At 39.0% G+C, this 17490-nt stretch overlaps 1 protein-coding gene across 1 annotated transcript in view; it reads right to left on the reverse strand.

Annotated features, from left to right (window-relative positions):
• Efhc2 (EF-hand domain containing 2) overlaps positions 1-17490 on the reverse strand; it is a 140033-nt gene that overhangs the window by 51078 nt on the left and 71465 nt on the right. The window contains exons 9-11 of the mRNA XM_035449769.1: positions 16852-16994; positions 13687-13883; positions 10020-10150 (exon numbers count right to left, since the gene is read on the reverse strand). Of these exons, the coding sequence (XP_035305660.1) occupies positions 10020-10150; positions 13687-13883; positions 16852-16994 (471 nt within the window). The remainder of the gene's footprint in view (positions 1-10019; positions 10151-13686; positions 13884-16851; positions 16995-17490) is intronic.

The following is a 17490-nucleotide window of genomic DNA, read 5'->3' on the forward strand; positions in this document are numbered from 1 at the left end:
ACATTTTTATATTAGTTACTGAGATATTCTCAAGTATTTAACAACATTCTATTTTCAAATTAAAAATTAGTCATTGCTGTGTGTGGTGGTACACACCTTTAATCGGAGCACTTGGACAGAAGCAGGTGATTCTCTGAGATGAAGGCCACCCTGGACTACAAAACTAGTTCCAGGCCAGCCAAGGCTACAGAGTAAGACCTTTTGCTCAAAAGAATAATAGCCTTTAAGTGTGCAAGTGTTGGACATAATCAAAACATATTGTGTTCATGTATGACATTATAAAACTAAAAAAAACAAAAAACAAACAAAAAAACAACTAAGTCTAAGGAGGACCAGTGGTACCTGATTACTGTATAATGTCTATTTCCCAATGGGTATCAGACACATAGATTTTGATGTCTATTTTGATGATCTTCTAATTTTAAAGTATTATTTTAGAAAGCAAGCAAACAGACAAACAAACAAAAACACAAAAATACAATGAACCAAAATAATTGCCAGCTTTAATATTTGGATCTAATCTACTATCATTTAAAAATAATTTAAACTTAGGTTCTCAAACCTACTGAAAAATAGTCAAGCACAGGAGCAGGCTCTGTGTCCTATTTACTTAGTGTGTCAAAACAGAATTCCCAAACACTGAAACAAGGTGTTTTCATTGGTTTGTTTAGTCTGGTTTATTCTCTAATGTTAACATACATTTGTGTTGCCTGTTTAGCTCATATTGGCTTGGATTTTCAAGCCTTGTAGTGTATGGGTGGCAATGAGTAAGATTTTATCTCTGTAATTTTTCATTTATTCGGCTGAATTAAAGTATAATTGAAAATAAAAATTAAATATAGTTATATAATTCATACTGTGAAATGACTTAAATGAAGCTAATTAATCATTCACTACTTTACAGTTACCTGTGTGCATGTGTGCATACATACGTGTGTGTGTGTGTGTGTGTGTGTGTGTGTGTGTGCAAGTGATGAGAACATTTAAAATCTCAGCAGTTTTTAAAGACAATAGATTCACTATAGTCACCATGCTTTACAACAGATCTCCAGAATTACTTATTCAACTAAAACTTTGGACAAAGGGTAACCTTTTAAGTAACTGCTCCACATTTAGGGAAATTCCCACATTATATTTCCTGTCATGGGCAACATGCAAGTCAGAGCTCAGTTTTCCAGCCTTCTGAGCAATTAGAGATGTGCAGGTGACCCACATTCTACCAATCAAGAAGCTTACGAAATATTTGGCACAGAAGAGAGTAACATGAGAGACCAGCTCAGTGAAAGCCACACTTGGTGTTAGAGGGGGCTGATTCTTGGAATCAGCAAAGAACTGAAGGTAGAGAAAAGTAGCGTGGCAAAATCTACTTCTTGGCAGGAACTCGAAGTGTGGCAATGACTTGTGGGTGATGTCAGTAGTAACAGAGGTCATTTTCCCATCAGACAAGTTCTACAGCTTGTACTGGGCACTGTTCCTAAAATTTAGACCCAAGCTTATTTCTCCAGCCTTTCTGAAGATATTATGAACCACCCAGGATCTTTTTAATAAATTCTCTTTCTGTTTAACTGGCCAGAGAGGCGTTTGCTTCATAAAAGTAAACCCTCCCCAATACAAACAACACTATCAGGCAATGACAGAATCACATCAAAGATCTTCAACTTTTCCTTTCCCAGGTCAGCAATCTTTCTACCCTATTATACTTACATTTAATGCTTTCAGGAAGGTTTAAATGTTATTTTCAAAAATACACATGAGGTCTTCATCTCAAATATATGCTATAAATTAAGGACAAACTACCTAATTAAAAATAGCTCATGTTTACATGCACAGAGTAGTGGCTTCCTTAAAAGATATCAATTCACAATAAAAAATCAAGAGTAAGTAGCTGGTGATAGTGGCACATGTCTGTTATATTGGCCATGGGGGGGGCAGAAAGATCATGAAGCCAAGGCTACCCTGGGCTCCACAGAAAGATATGAGTGCTTGCTATGCATGCATGAGGACCTGAATTCAAATTTCTAGTGCCTATGAAAAAAGCAAGATGTAGCTGCTCCATGCCCATAACTCTAGTTCTGTGGAAGGTAGAGACCAGAGGATTTTTACAACTTGCTGTCTTCCAGCCTAGCTCCATGTTTAGTAAAAGATTCTCTCAAAAAACAAATTAATTTAAAATAAATAAATAAATAAATAAATAAATAAGGAGGGGAGGTGCTAGAGGAGGCCATCCAATGTCCTCTTCTGGTTTTTGCACACAAAATGGCATGCACACATGGACATGTACTCAAGTACCACACACACCATATAAACACACCACACACACACACACACACACACACACACACACACACACACACACACACACACACACCCAAAGCAGTGAAACAAATAAAAACTAATGTAATCAAGCTAGTCCAAATAAAAACAGAGTGAAAGCAAATAAAAGGAGAGATAACTTTTAGAAACTCAGGATGAAGTCATTGTCATGTTCAAAGCACTGCATTTACAATCCATTTCCTTGACGTAAAACACATTACAAGAGTAGACTATAATAATGCTCTCATACAAACCTTCGTAAGACAGAACTAGGCCCTCTGAATGTGGGTGACAGTTGTGTGGCTTAGGCAGTTTGTAGGGCCACTAGCAGGGAAACCAGTATTTATTCCTAGTGTATGAACTGGGTTTTTGGCTCAGCCTAGATACTAGGGGGAGGGCCTTAGTCCTGCCTCAAGTGACAGACTTTGAATATCACCCATGGGAGGTCTCACCCTCTCTGAGGAGTGGATGGAAGGTGAGGAGAAGGGAGGGAGGGGGAGGACAGGAGGGAGAGGGAACTGGGATTGGTATGTAAAATAAGATTGTTTTGAAAATAATGTTCCCATCCTACATTCACAAATGATGATGTTCATTGTTTTCTACCTTCATGGACTCAGGATTTTTTAAGATTTCCATTTCAACCTCACTTAAGAATGTTTCAAATGAGGCCATCAAGAATAAAATGAGTTTACTGAAATTCCAAAAACATTATATAGTTTATAGATTACTGCCATTATCAGAACAACAAGTTGCGATTATGAGAATGAAGGTTTTCATTGTGTTGAATACCCATCATGCAATAGTCGGTGTGCTATGCTACAATAAGAACTTTACAAATGGCAACAAATCTATCACTAATCACAAGAGATCTATGCAGTGGGTATTGCTATACCTATTTTATAGATGAAAAATATTCAGTAATGTACCCAAGGCCACCAGCCTTGTAAATTAAAGAGCTTAGATTTGGATCTGGGTCTGCCAAGTCCAAAATCAGCGGTCTTGTCTATTTATGGCACACTACCTCCTGCAAGATAAATTGTAGTTTTATAAGTGAGAACATTTACTCAAGGCTCTAAATCTTAGAAGAATTTTATTATACAATGTTCACAAAAGAGCTACTGGCCTTTCAATCAATAGCAGAAATCCAAGGGAGGGAGAGCTATGTAATCATTTACTGCATTGATTGAGGCCTCATATGCCAGTTTCTAAAGGGACCTGGGAAGACACAGGAGGAACTGGCATGGACCCTACACTTTGAGAGCTTTTAGTGAGAAAACAGTAGCATGCACAGAATCAAAAAATCTATACAGCTACAAAGGATCCGGTGTCATCTCCAATGGCTAGCTAGCACAAGACTCAGAGAAGTAGCCAGGAGAGATGAGCTGTACCTTCACTGGTTCAGAGCTCTTACAGATGCTGCCACCTGTGCTTGGGAGTGTTATGGCCACTCTGGAAGGGTTCACCCTGCCTGTGTTCCCAAATACATGAAATCCTTTGCCTGCTAAGCCTAGACCTGGCTCTGCTTCCTGCTGGTATCTGTCACTCCTCTGAGAACAGCTCTCTATACTGTCTCTGATGATAATCAGTAGCTCTTACAGGTGAGTGTCTCAGAAAAAAAAAAGGATCACAGAGAAACGGGTCAAGTGTAGAGGCAGAATTGAGAGAGAGAGAGAGAGAGAGAGAGAGAGAGAGAGAGAGAGAGAGAGAAGAGAGAGAACACAATGGAGCTGGAGAGATGACTCAGCAGTTAAGAGCACGAGTATTTTTGCAAAGGACCCAAGTTCAGTTTCCAGAACCCACATGGTGGTTGACTATCACCTGCAAGTATAGTTCCAGGGGGTTGGATACCTTTTTCTGACTCCCGGGGCACCAAATCAAATACACACATAGTGCACATACATACATGCAGGCAAAATACCTGTACATATAAAATAAACTAAATCTAAAAGAAAAATTTTAAGAGGTTTATTACCTATGACTTTTTGACCTGTCCCCACATGCCATCACATACATAAGACAAATTTTCAGGGAGGCCTCCAACTGAGTCTATAATCAACCATAGTGCAGGGTGTAGTTTATTAACTCTTTAACCCAAGGTTTTCTTGGGAAGAAGAAAAGAAACTTGGACAATACAACAGGTCTGGGCCCTAAGGTCCCAAGTACATAGCAGGTAGGCCTATATGCCAGAGTACTGGGGCCACATTTGTGAAGCCTAGAAGGCTCTATTCTGTTCTACTACTTCCATGCATGAACCAGAGAAGAGAACATTTGAAAAGTTCATTATAAGCCTACAATGTAAGAGTTTCAGAATGTCAAAGTACAGAAAGAGCCTTAGAGACCAAAGTATGGGTATAAGCAGAGGTGTAATGAGGTTGCTTTTCTGGTGAGGGCTAGGCCTAGCTTTCCCTGTCTTCAAAAAGCTGGAGACAGATGGCCCTTCCATGATGTCACTTATTTATCTATCTTCAGCAAGCTTTACACTTAACATTGATAGAGAAATGGAATCATTCATTAAATAATTCAGCAAACCTCTATTGTACTTGGCAGGATTGTGGAGGGAGGAAAGGCAATAAGGAACAACAGGGACCTCCCAGTCCAAAGTAAATTGAAAACATTTCAGCACACCTATTAGTTCACAGTAAGTACTCAGTAAGTGGTGGCTTCTGGAGAAGTTTATGCTAACAATTTGGAAATAAAGTGGTAAGCAAGGAACAGTCTGTGACCAAACTCACATGATACACTGAGTGGCTAGGATTTGTCCCAGAGACAATAAGGAGTTCAGCAGGCTTTAAAGGGAAGAATGACATCATCAGATTTTAAGAGGATTACTCAGGAAAATTTCACAGGATGAAACTTTTAAATGGAAGATAACTCCTCGTTAGTATAGTGGTGAAAAAAAAAAAGGAAGATCACTTACTCAGTTCTCCAAACTTCAGGACGATGGAGGAAAGCTTAACAGCAACAATGGAATTTCAGATAGAAAGTAGGGTGCCTTTCTAGAGGAGAAGAAATGCAATCTCAAAGACAGGTGGGAGACACAGGGATTAGATGGGGAAAAGACACAAGAAAGCAGGTAGGTTCTTTGCCTGGTCTTAGAACGCATAAGGTGACCTTTACTATAATATAGTCCTCAGGTGGAATTTACCTGAAGAAAAAATGAATTTAAGGGGCTGAAGTGGCTTAGTGGTAAAGAGTACTTAGTGTTATTATAGAAGACCTGGGTTCAGTTCCCAGCACCCACAAGCCAGCTTACAACTACCTGTAAGTACAGTTTTAGGGGAAGCCCTCTTCTGGCTCCCACAGACTCCTACATGCACATGGTACATATAACCCATACACACATGCACACACACGTAAATAAATAAATAAATAAATAAATAAATAAATAAATCTTTAAAAAAGAAAATGAGCTTAATTTAAGAAAGGTATCTGCAGATGTCTAAAGGACATCCAATATGGAGAGGGTCCAAAGATAAAATTTCCAAGTCTCTATACTTCAAGAGAACAGTAAGTTTGAGGAATTAATATGGAGATGTCAGCTGAAACATCTTTATGTCAGAACCAATGTAGTCATGGCTATATAAAAGGCAGCCACTTACAATTTATGAACTCATTATTATTTGCTCAACATTATGACAAATGGCATGGCTAAAATAGAAGGCAAGAAAGCAAGGGTCCTACTCTCCATGAGGTCAACTAAAAGAGAAAGGATCCTGAATATATACAAATATATACACACATTAAAAATGCTAGCTAGTAAAAGCATGAAGCAAAACATTAAATTAAGAGTCTAAAATGGCTGGTAGACACTTAAGAAAGTGATCAACATCCTTAGCCATCAGGGAAATGCAAATCAAAACAACTCTGACATACCATCTTACACCGGCCAGAATGGCTAAAATCAAAAACACCAATGACAATCTATGCTGGATAGGATGTGGAGAAAGAGGAACACTCCTCCACAGCTGGTGGGAGTGCCAAATCGTACAGCCACTTTGGAAATCAGTATGGAGATTCCTCAGGAAAATGGGAATCAGTCTACCACAAGATCCAGCAATTCCACTCTTCGGCATATAACCAAAAGATACACATTCATACAAGGACATCTGTTCAACTATGATCATAGCAGCATTATTTATACAATTGAGTACTACTCAGTGGAAAAAAAAAAGGGAATCTTGAAATTTGCAGGAAAATGGATGGAACTAAAAGAAACCATCCTGAGTGAGGTAACCCAGTCACAAAAAGACAAACATGGTTTGTACTCACTCATATGTGGGTTTTAGACATAGAGCAAAGGATTACCAGCCTACAATCCACACTGCCAGTGAAGCTAGGAAACAAGGAGGACCTAAGAGAGACATACATGGTCCCCTGGAGAAGGGGAAAGGGACAAGATCTCCTGAGCAAATTGAGAGAGCACGGGAAGAGGGGTGGAGCTGGTTGAATAAGAAGGGAAGAAGAGGATTATGGTATCTCTTTTTCTTGCTCTCCTCTATTCTATGGATTATGAGATACCATAATAGAGGAAGCCATTATAGGATTAAAGAGAAATCTGGCACTAGGGAAATTGCCAGAGAACTAACAATCTAAGCAATAGTGGAGAGGCCACCTTAAATGCCTTTCCCCAATAATGAGATTGATGACTACCTTATATGCCATTCTAGAGCCTTCATCCAGTAGCTGATGGAAGCAGAAGCAGACACCACACCTAAGCACTGAACTGAACTCTTGAATCCAGTTTCAGAGAAGGAGGAGTGATGAGCAAAGGGGTCAAGACCAGGCTGGTGAAACCCACAGAAACAGCTGACCTGAACAAGGGGAGATCATGGACCCCAGACTGATAGCTGGGAAACCAGCATAGGACTGATCCAGAACCCCTAAATGTGGGTGTCAATGAGAAGGCCTATGCAATCTATGGGGCCTCTGATGGTAGATTAGTATTTACCCCTAGCAAAATAATGGACTTTGGGAGCTCATTCCACATAAAGGAATACTCTCTCAGCCTAGACACATGGGGGAGGGTTTAGGCCCTGCTCCAAATGATATGACAGACTTTGAAAATCTCCCATGGAAGGCCTCCCTCCTCCCTGGGGAACAGAAAGGGAATGGGATAGGGGGCTAGTGGAAGTCAGTGTAGAAAATGAGGGAGAGGAAACTGGGATTGACATGTAAAACAAGCTTGTTTCTAATTTAAATAAAAAATATGATATAAAAATGACTGGCTATGGAGTTCCTTTGTTATTTATTGCCCAGGCTAGGATGTGGGAAGCAAAAGAAGAGACTAATGAAGATGTACAGAGACCAAGTACTGATAGCCAAGTACTGTAAACCAAGGACTGATGGAAGTTTTATCCTTTTCCAGGTATAGTGATGTGAGAGGTAACAAGAATCTTTAAGAGATGAGGACTAATAGGAGGTGGTGAGGTCATTAATGACACTGTCTTGAGGAAGAGATGAATATGGTTTTCACAGATTTCTCATGAGCTCTTTTAAGGGTTTTTTTTTTTTTCCGTACAAAGAAGACCAGCTTCTCTACTGTCTTACATGCATTCCTACCACAATGGCCTCTGCCACACCAAAGTCTTCACCAAAGTAGAGCTAATACTGAGGCTATGACCTTGAATCTCAAAAAGAGGGAGCTAAATAAATCTCTTTTCTTCATATATTACTCAGCATCGGGTATTATGTTGTTGCAATGGAAAATTGACTAATATAAGGACCATGCAGCCACCTCCACACTAGAGCATCCAGGAATAATCCTAGTGGCTCATTTCATTCAGTGACTATGTCTATATCCAGTTTAGTACCAGAAGCCCAGAGATACTGTAGTGTACAAGATCATCAAGGTTCTTACCCTCAGAAAGTTTACATTTTCTATTAGAAGAAAAGAAACATCCAAGTATACACATATCATCACTCCTCCAAGTAAACAAGTCTCTAAGTAAAACAATTACAAACTGTGTTAATATGTTGTGAAGAAATATAAACAAAGGTCTAAGAATAACAGGGGGTATTTACTTAGGGTTGTCAGACAGAAACAAATACTCTGGTAATAAAAAGCCCTGGAATTTTCCCTGGAAAGGATAGTGGTAAGGGCCTTCCGGGCAGAGAGAACTGTGTGTATAGGCTTGGAAGCAGGGAAGAGCTTGATGTGTCTGCAAAACTGAAAGGCACTTAGTGGGGCCAAAAGGCAGGGCTAGAGAAAAAGATGTGATGGCATGGAAACAGAAACACTCCCATTACTCAAGGTTGTTTTGGCTTCAATCAAAGCAAGCTACTGGTGAAGACTTTTTCAGTCCAGTGGTAACCTAAGGCTGGGTTTCATACTGTGGAATTTCTGGGACAGAGAGGCTGGTTTCTTGTTTGTTTATTTATTTTCTGTAAGCCCACACACAGTGCCTGGTGGCCATCTTCTAATCATACAGTGTGATGTGCCTTTATTACATCAACAATTAGGGTGAGACCTCCATTTACAGACCAATTTTTCTTCCTTGGATATTGTTCCTGGCCAAAGTGCTTTCCAAAAGGCCCTGTGAACTTGCTAACATATTTCCAATAGTCTTTGTGAGGTTGTTGGGAGGACCAATGCTTTTGTAAAAGGACACAAAATAATAAAACAAAACCACTCCCTCACTTCTGATGGAAATTTCTTGTTTCCTCCCCCAGTGCTTCCTGTTAGTTCATGGTCTGAGTAATTATCTTTGCTGTTTACCCTGTCTCCATTTCTATTCCAGAACAACACAAACATATGTACATGATGATACATAATAAAAAAGAACTGTAAATTCTTACTGGTCCCAGAAATTTGGCAATTCTAAACAATAAATGTACATCCTCTGCCAGCTCCTCTCAAAAGAACACTTTGAAGGCACAAAAGAGTTTCATTGTAACAACAAATGAACTCCTGGAAAAATACGAGGCCTCATCATGGGCTCCAGGCTACCAGGTAGGGATGCCAAAAGGCAACTGTAAATACAAATTTGGAAAGTCCCCATTGCCATTCTTACCTGAGCTCCTATTTTCATTTCCCAACCTACATCTCGACTGCATCAAGCCCAATATACTATATAGCTTTTAACCACCATTCTTTTCAGAAGCCAGCATTCTCAGGCTAAAGAGAAAGTCTCCTTTGACCTCCATCCCTGTTTTAATTTACATTCCTCTAAATTCTCCACTCACTTTATTTTCAAGCAAAGAGGTCTCATAATTGTACTAGACTCTGAACTTGAATTTCCTTATGTTTCTGTTGTTTGGAGATTTGCCTAGGTCAACTACTGAGAAGTCCCAGAATTCAACTTTACCTTTGAGAAAAATATTGCTCATGATTTCATATAATGCTTCTCACTATTATTGTATATAACATGATGGGAAATTTGAGAATTGAAACAAAGTCTTTGATTCCTGTCTTTTGCCTTTCAGAATGCACATGAACATACAGACACACTGAAGTATACATATGACCTTTTCTCTGATTATCAGGAACTGCCTTTTGTCTCTATTCCTACCTCTAAACATCATATATATAATTACATAAAACTTATTAGGACATCATAGCCAAACCTTGAATACAAAGTAGAACACAAGCAAAGAAATGCCAATTCCTAATAACATCCATGCAGCCAACTGATTGAGAAGTACTAGGCATGAAATAGTTCTTTCTACTCTTTGGGAAAACAGATTAATGCTAGCAGAATATGGCTTACCTGAATGTATTATATGGTACCATCTTTGTATGATTACAGTCAGCAGATGCAAATACCTGTGTGATCTCTCTTAATTTAGATTTCTCTTGTCTCAGCTTTTCTTTGGCAAGTTCTAAGTTGCTGTATGGAAACTTGAAGGAATAAAAACAAGACATATGCATGAGACTTCAAGAAGCCATTATCATAATCATCACGATCATTATTTGGGGGGGTCGATACAAGGTTTCTCTGTGGCTTTGGAGGCTGCCCTCGAACTAGCTCTTGTAGATCAGGATGGTCTCAAACTCGCAGAGATCTGCCTGCCTGTGCCTCCCTAATACTAGGATTAAAGGCATGTGCTGCCACCACCCAGCTCATCACCATCATTCTTATTATCAGTTCTTTGGGAATTTCATAGGCTGTGGTTTAATCAATTCACCTCTTCCCTGATTCTTCTTAAGTCCTCCTGTCTTCCCTACTCACCCAACTGTATTCTTTTTCTTGTTGTTAAACCATTAAGACTAATTAGTGATTCAGATGTGTAGCCTTACACTGGAGTGTGGTTGACTTACCAAAGACTATGCTCTTAAAGAAAACTGGTTCTTCTTCTCCTAGCAGCTAACAATTATCAATAGCTCCAGGGCTAGTGGTGGGATTTCATGCCCAATTTCACTTCTGTGCTGGAATCTGGTCTGCCTTAGGGTTGCACAGGCCTATGCATGCTATCTGTGCAGCTGCTCTGTTGTGCCTGGAAGATACTAGTTCCCAGTCATCCACTGCTTCTGACTGGCTCATACAATCTTTCTGCCTGCTTCTTCCACAATGATCCCTGAACTTTGAGAAAGGAATGTGGTATGTATGTTCCATTCAGGGCTGAGCATTCTGCAGTTTCTTATTCCTTGTACTTAGGAGGGTAATGGAGACAAACAAGTCTATCTACATGGTGAACCCAAAGTAAGCTATACATGTCTTTACCTAGAAATAAATCTGCAGAAGAAATGACTAGCCTTGTTATCTTCTGAATGAAAGATTTAGGACAAGGACTGACATCAGTATAGGTCCTAGATCTCAAACAATTGAACTAAAGGGATAGCAGGTAGCAAAGCTTACTAAACAATGTTAGCCTTCTTATAACTCTTACACACCGCCCTGATATTTTAGCAGATCCCGGTGGAGAGAATAAAGATTTAGAGTTGGCTAAATGTACTAATGTACTTTCTCTAGATCATTAGGATGGATCTCCATGGAATCACTGGCCACCAGGCAAAGCACTGATCATAGTAAAGCTGTGTGTCAAAGTTCTACAAAAGCACTGTAACCCACAGATATTTGTTGTCTGGGCAGCCCACTGTTTCTTTTCTCTGACATTGTGATTAGGTTTTTTGTTTGTTTGTTTGTTTTAACTTAGAAAAAGTACTTCTTATTCAATACAGTAAAGTATAAGGTTGTAAATAATTACAGCCAAGAGATCAAAAGTGAGAAGATGAAATTTTAGAATAAAAACACTGATGTTATTTTTGGTATAAAGCTGCCTCTATTCTACCATCAAATGATACAGGTGGTTTGGCACCTACTGAGCCCCCTTCCTTTTTTGTATTTCCTTTCATGTATTTCCATGATAGCATCTATTAGCTCCTTTGAAAAGACTACTGAGATTGGTAATAAGTGTATTAATCTTTATCTTCTTACAATGTCCTTGTTAAGAGCATTTTGTAACTAATACAGTTTTTACTTGAGATGCCAATACTAGGTAATGTCTTATCCTGCTTTCTCATACTAAAGGAAGAAAACCCTTTATACCTTAAAACTATATATTATGTTTTGACTGGATATGTAAATGAATGGAATAGTACTCATTTAGCATGTTCAAGGTCCTGGGTTCAATTTCTATCACTGCAAACAAAACAAAGCAAAAGACACATGCATTGTTTAATATATACAGATAATCCTCAATTTATAGTGATTTGTGTGTTAATGAATTTGCTGTAAATTGAAAATGTATCAATTGCAACTGATTTACAGAACATCTCAAGCTTAGCAATAGAGCATGCTAGAGCACTTCTCTTCATGATCACAGTGCTGATTGAGGTCTTCGGCTCAGCGCTGATGTCCAATGCCATGTAAAGAGATTGGACTATACAGTACTTACTAACCTGGGGTTGAAGGGGATCAAAGCTCGGAATCTTAAAGTTTCTATTAGAAAGGATAGCACTCTTGCATGATAGTGAAGCCAAAAATCTTATGCCAAGCAATTCTAAGTTAAGAACTGCATGTTTTATGTTAAGGGAGACGTTCTGTTCAGAACTATAACCTTGGCTTATAAGAGCTACAATGACTAAGCTTGCCAGGGTCCTACAGGGCTAAGTCCCTCACAAAAATTATGACATTTACCATCTGCAGCAACTTTACCAAACCAGCACTATTGTTACTCTTGTTTCAAAGAAACAGAGACTGAAGCTCAGAGATTATACGTAACTAAAGCCTGTCACATATTAGTGTGGATCCCAGTTTCCAAACCCATCCCTCCTTCCTTGCCTTCTCATTTCCCAGGGATGAGACCTGATGTACACAGCACTCTGAAGGTACCAGGCATCCCCTGTGTTATCTTGATCCTCTCCTTTTGTCCCACAGAGGCCTTTCCTCTAATATACCTGCTGTGGGCCTAGCTCTATCTTAACACATAGCAACTCAACCTTGAATATTTTCTTTATGAAGGACATGAAGTATGCACTATGTGAGTATAAAGAGTGAATAATTATTTAATGAACTTTAAAATAAAAATTTTCCAGACAGATTGCTTTTTCAAAATTCCAAGCAATGAATTCCAAGTACAACTACAAACAGTTTATATGCTGAACAAGTAAGTCTACAATTAAAACCTGAGATTTTTATCTATGGTATTTTTACTGAACAATATTTTCAGCATAGCATTTTTAGTAACAGCAACCATTTGCCATTGCAGTATTTTCAATTAAACAAAGAAACTGAGGCTTGGTGTGGTGGTACATACCTGCTATCTCAACACTTGGGGAAGAGAAAGGCCTGAGGACAGTGAGTTCAAAGCCAGCCTAGGCCATATGGCTAAACATGTCCCAAAACCTTAAAATTAATTCAAGAAATAAAACACAACAAGAAGAAGACACTTCTCTGAGCTCACTGCAGAAAATTTCTCCTTCTATTCTAATTTCAGCCTCAGGTGTCACTGATGAGGGGACCAGCAACCTCAGCAACTACTCAGTTCCCTTGGGGGTTTTGTCTGTTCTAGTCATAGCCTCCTTTGCTGCTATGTGCCAATTAACCGGGATGGCACAATGTGTACCATCAGATTTTCCTCCTTTCCTATAGTTATTTCATTGCCTTCTAAAAACACTGTTGGTGTCAGAAAAAAAAAAAAACCAACAAAAAAAACCAAAACAGAAAGCTTGATTCAGCCCTGGCCTTGCCTGGCCTCCTTCTGGTGTCTGGAATCTGTGATGCTGGGCAGTGGAGAGCTAAGCGTGTAAATAGAGGAGACAAGAGACGGGCCTCTGTGATGGGACCTGTGGCCAAGTCACACAGATACATTATTCATGCCCACAGGTGTGAATGTGCAATGTAAACCATTGGCAAGATGCAGAAGAAAATGCCCTAAAGGAAGGAAAATGCAGACTACAGAAGGTGGCGTGCCTTCTATACATAGTGTATTCACCTTGTCTGTGTTGTTCTCCATGTACCTTAAGGTGTACTCATCAGCATTAAGCAGAAGAAACAGGTAGCCATTCACATTCACTGTGGCTCCAACATAGAGCTCCTCAGCCTTGACGTATTCTGAAAATTCACTTTTAAAGATTTCTTGTCCAGGCTTTCTCACACGACTTCTTTTCAAGAACATCCCACCAGCATTCCCTAAAGAAACATGGGGGGAAAAGCCCATGAGTTGCTTTGTTCTTGTAAGAACCACAACTTGCCTTTAGTTATTTTCTCTTCCAACACAGACTGTACAAATTATCTGTAAAGCCATGTTGCACATTGTGGGAGGGAAGAATAGGGCAGTGGGCAAAGAAACAGCATTTTTTCTCGGGTAACTTTTAAACACCATTGGAGAGAATGTAAATTAATGTAACAACTGAAGAAATCATAATACAATTCCTCAAGAAATTAAAAATAGAACTTGCACATCAACCATCTGTATAAGAAGTCTGAGTATAGAGCTTCAAGGCTCAAAGCAGATTACTACAAAGATAAGATAGCTGTACACTCATGTATATCACGGTGGCCAAGTTATGGATCAGCCACAGGTAGTCATCAGTTCATGAATGGATGAATAAAATACATCTCACATACACACTGGAGTTTTAGTTAGCCATAAAGAACGAAATTGTGTCATTTGCAGGAACTAGACATCATCATGTGAAGCCAAATTAACTACACTCAAAGTTTAATCCAGGAGGAAAGGATATGAAATTAAAGAGAGGGGTTATAAGAGAAGATAACAGAGAAAAATGGATAGTATCAAAATATATTACATGCATGTATGAAAATGCACCCATTACTTAGTAGGCTTTTATGTCACAAGGACTTCCTGGGTTAAAGAAAAAAGTAATATGGTATTCCAAATTTTTCTTTTCTCTCTTTCTCCCTAATTCAAGAAAACATTTAGTAAGGACATTCTGTGTATGCCCCACAGCAAAGTGGGACTATGGGATACCAGGAAGTTTTTTTTTTCCCCTAAGGGATGAAGGAAACACGTGCTTTACTTTATTTCCACAGATCTGCCTCACACCTAACCTGGCATTTAAATTAAGGGCAAGATACCTGACTTCTAAGACAAGGTTTGGATGTTTAAGTGTTAGAAAGCACGAGGTCCCTTTGAGTTTCCCCCTCACACTGAAGCAAAACATCTTTGCTTCTTTTAGTGACGCTTTCATACTGCTTACTTCCCAGAATTCTCAGAATTCTCGTTTTGTCTGTTCTTTTCTGGACATAACTACCTGCTTGTTTATTTTCTTTTTTGACTTCTTGGGAAATAGAAAGAAGAGTTGAATAGGACATTCCACATCTTCTGACATGGAACTGAAATCTACAGACTTACGATTATAACATAGACCAGATGAGACCAGACAGAAGAGGCCGAAAGACACAGGCTTTGAAGCCAAATTGAGTCGTATTCCATACTGGCTTTGCCAGTTGCCTATTGCACACTCTTGAAGTCTTCTTTAAACTCTACAAACTTCTAGAGTTGCCACTGGTAAAACTGGAATTTTAGGATGTGTATGTGGGAAAGTCGTGAAAATTTACTCTCAGATCACATTCTACTATTGGGAACATTACCATAGGAAAGCCCCAGCTGCTACAGGATGCTGCTACCAAATGAAAAGTTCAAGGTGGTTACACTGAGACTGGTCCATTTCTGCATAGAAAATTGGTAGCTTTGGATATGTATGTCAATCAGAAATTCCTTAAAATTCCATTAAGGTCTAAGAAAGGTCTACCACTTTCTCCCTTTCCCCTGTCCTTCATAGGAGTTAGAAATTACTATAGCCAATGTGGTATTAGACATGTATAATCCTAACATCTGGGAAGCTGAAGCAGGAGAAAATGAGTTTTAGTCCCTGCCTAAGCTATAGGGTGAGGCTATGGAGAAATGGACAAAGAGAGAAGAGACTGAGGGAGCTGTGAAGGTGGGAGGAAGCGGGAGAAACAGAACCCACTGAGTCTGATGGTTCTCTGGGCTTCCTCTGGTTTCTTCCATGCTTTTGCTTTTGTTTTGTTTGTTTGTTGTTGTTGTTGTTGATTAAACAAATCTCTTCCACACTAACCCTGTCTCTGAATTTGCCTCTTTTTAGAGGACCTAACCTGCCATGAAACTGAAGGATGATAATCAGTACTCAGTGATTTGTAAGCCTTCTATTCTACAAATGCTGCAAATTTTCTAAGTGTACAGAATTGATATTTGTGACCATTCAGAGCGTAGCATATGCTTGTCCTTATTTAGTATCATATTTTAAGATTTTTCTATTATTCAAATCACACTGGGGCTTTACTTAGTTGTACAAATTATTCATTATTCATCAGCATGCTAAGTGGCTAAAGAAGCTCTGGTATATGACCTGACTATTACATTTTCAGATTTTTGCATGGCACTTTAAAAAACTTGTTGGTTTTCTTGAAACTGACCTGGATCATGATATTCACAACATGTAAATTGGCAAATAGTACAAACCAAAGTTTTTGTTTATTTTTTTCCAATCAGCCAGTTGAGCTGGTTATTCTTCTCAAACATGTCTTCAGCACAGATAAAAGTTGTAAATATGTTGAAACAAAAAAAAAAAAACAGAGCCCTACATTTCCAAATTTGTAAGTCAATGGCTGTCCTCAGCAATATGCATGAGATCAACAGACTGGAGAACATTCCACAGGCCTGGGAGCAGGACCTTTGGCAATAGCCAGAACAAACAGAAGTACCACAGAAAGATGGATTCTGAAGATTAAATTAGTATATTTTGTATTCTTTTCTTAATCAGGCAAAGATTTTGTAATGAGGACAATGGAACACTCTCTTGGTTCTCTGGCTGTGAGTGTGACTGGTGGTAGGCAAACCACGACTTTGAAGCCCCGGTTCCTTCCATAGGAGTGCCTCAGAAAAAGAAGCCATAGTGGCAAAGGCGATTTCCCTAGGGAACTGACCACAGTTGTTCTTTGTTTTATATATTTGGGTTCATGTTTAAGGTACTGTTATAAGAAGAAATTTATTGGTTAGAAAATTATCATCTTAGGTCTTCTAGGCTATCAAATCAGATTATATTCCCTAATTTCAAAAGGAAAAGGCAGCTAAGTGTTTGGAGGAAAATGTTGAGCAAGATAAGTCTCTTACCTGAATTCCTCTCTATGGGTTCAAACACTGAAAGTGTGTCATCACTGAGATAAAACGCAATAACAAACATCCTGTCCACATCAGCACATTTGTCTGTGATTAGTTTTGCAAAATACCGCAGTATGTTACTTATGTTTCCATAGCTGAATAGAAGAGACATGAGAGTTAGATCATTATACAAGCAATCCTCTACACATCATATATATTACAAAAGGTGTGGCATGGCTTTAATATAGAAATTTATGCTTTTCTAAACAGACAAAGCATCTTATTACTAAGGTTCTAAATCTAAACACTGAAGGAGTTTTCTCAGTAGATTAAAATCTTTCCTGTTCTTTATTTGTCTGGGAAATATAGTGAAAATCAGGCCTGGAGGCACATGCATGAGATCACACAGCATTGGGAGGGAGAGACAGGCAGTTCTTTAGAGCACACTGGCCAGTAATCTGAACCTAATCCTTAGGCCAAGGAGAGACTGTATTTTAAAAAACAAGCTAGGTGGCTCCTGGAAAATACCAAGTTGATCTCTGGCCTCCATGTGTGAGTACACAGACATAATCCCTCACGTACATGTACACAATCAAAAATTCATAAACACTTGCTCAAAGCAGATGAAATAATCAACTGTTCTCTGATCAT

Source organism: Cricetulus griseus, chromosome X, assembly GCF_003668045.3.
Source record: "Cricetulus griseus strain 17A/GY chromosome X, alternate assembly CriGri-PICRH-1.0, whole genome shotgun sequence".
Taxonomy (NCBI): domain Eukaryota; kingdom Metazoa; phylum Chordata; class Mammalia; order Rodentia; family Cricetidae; genus Cricetulus; species Cricetulus griseus.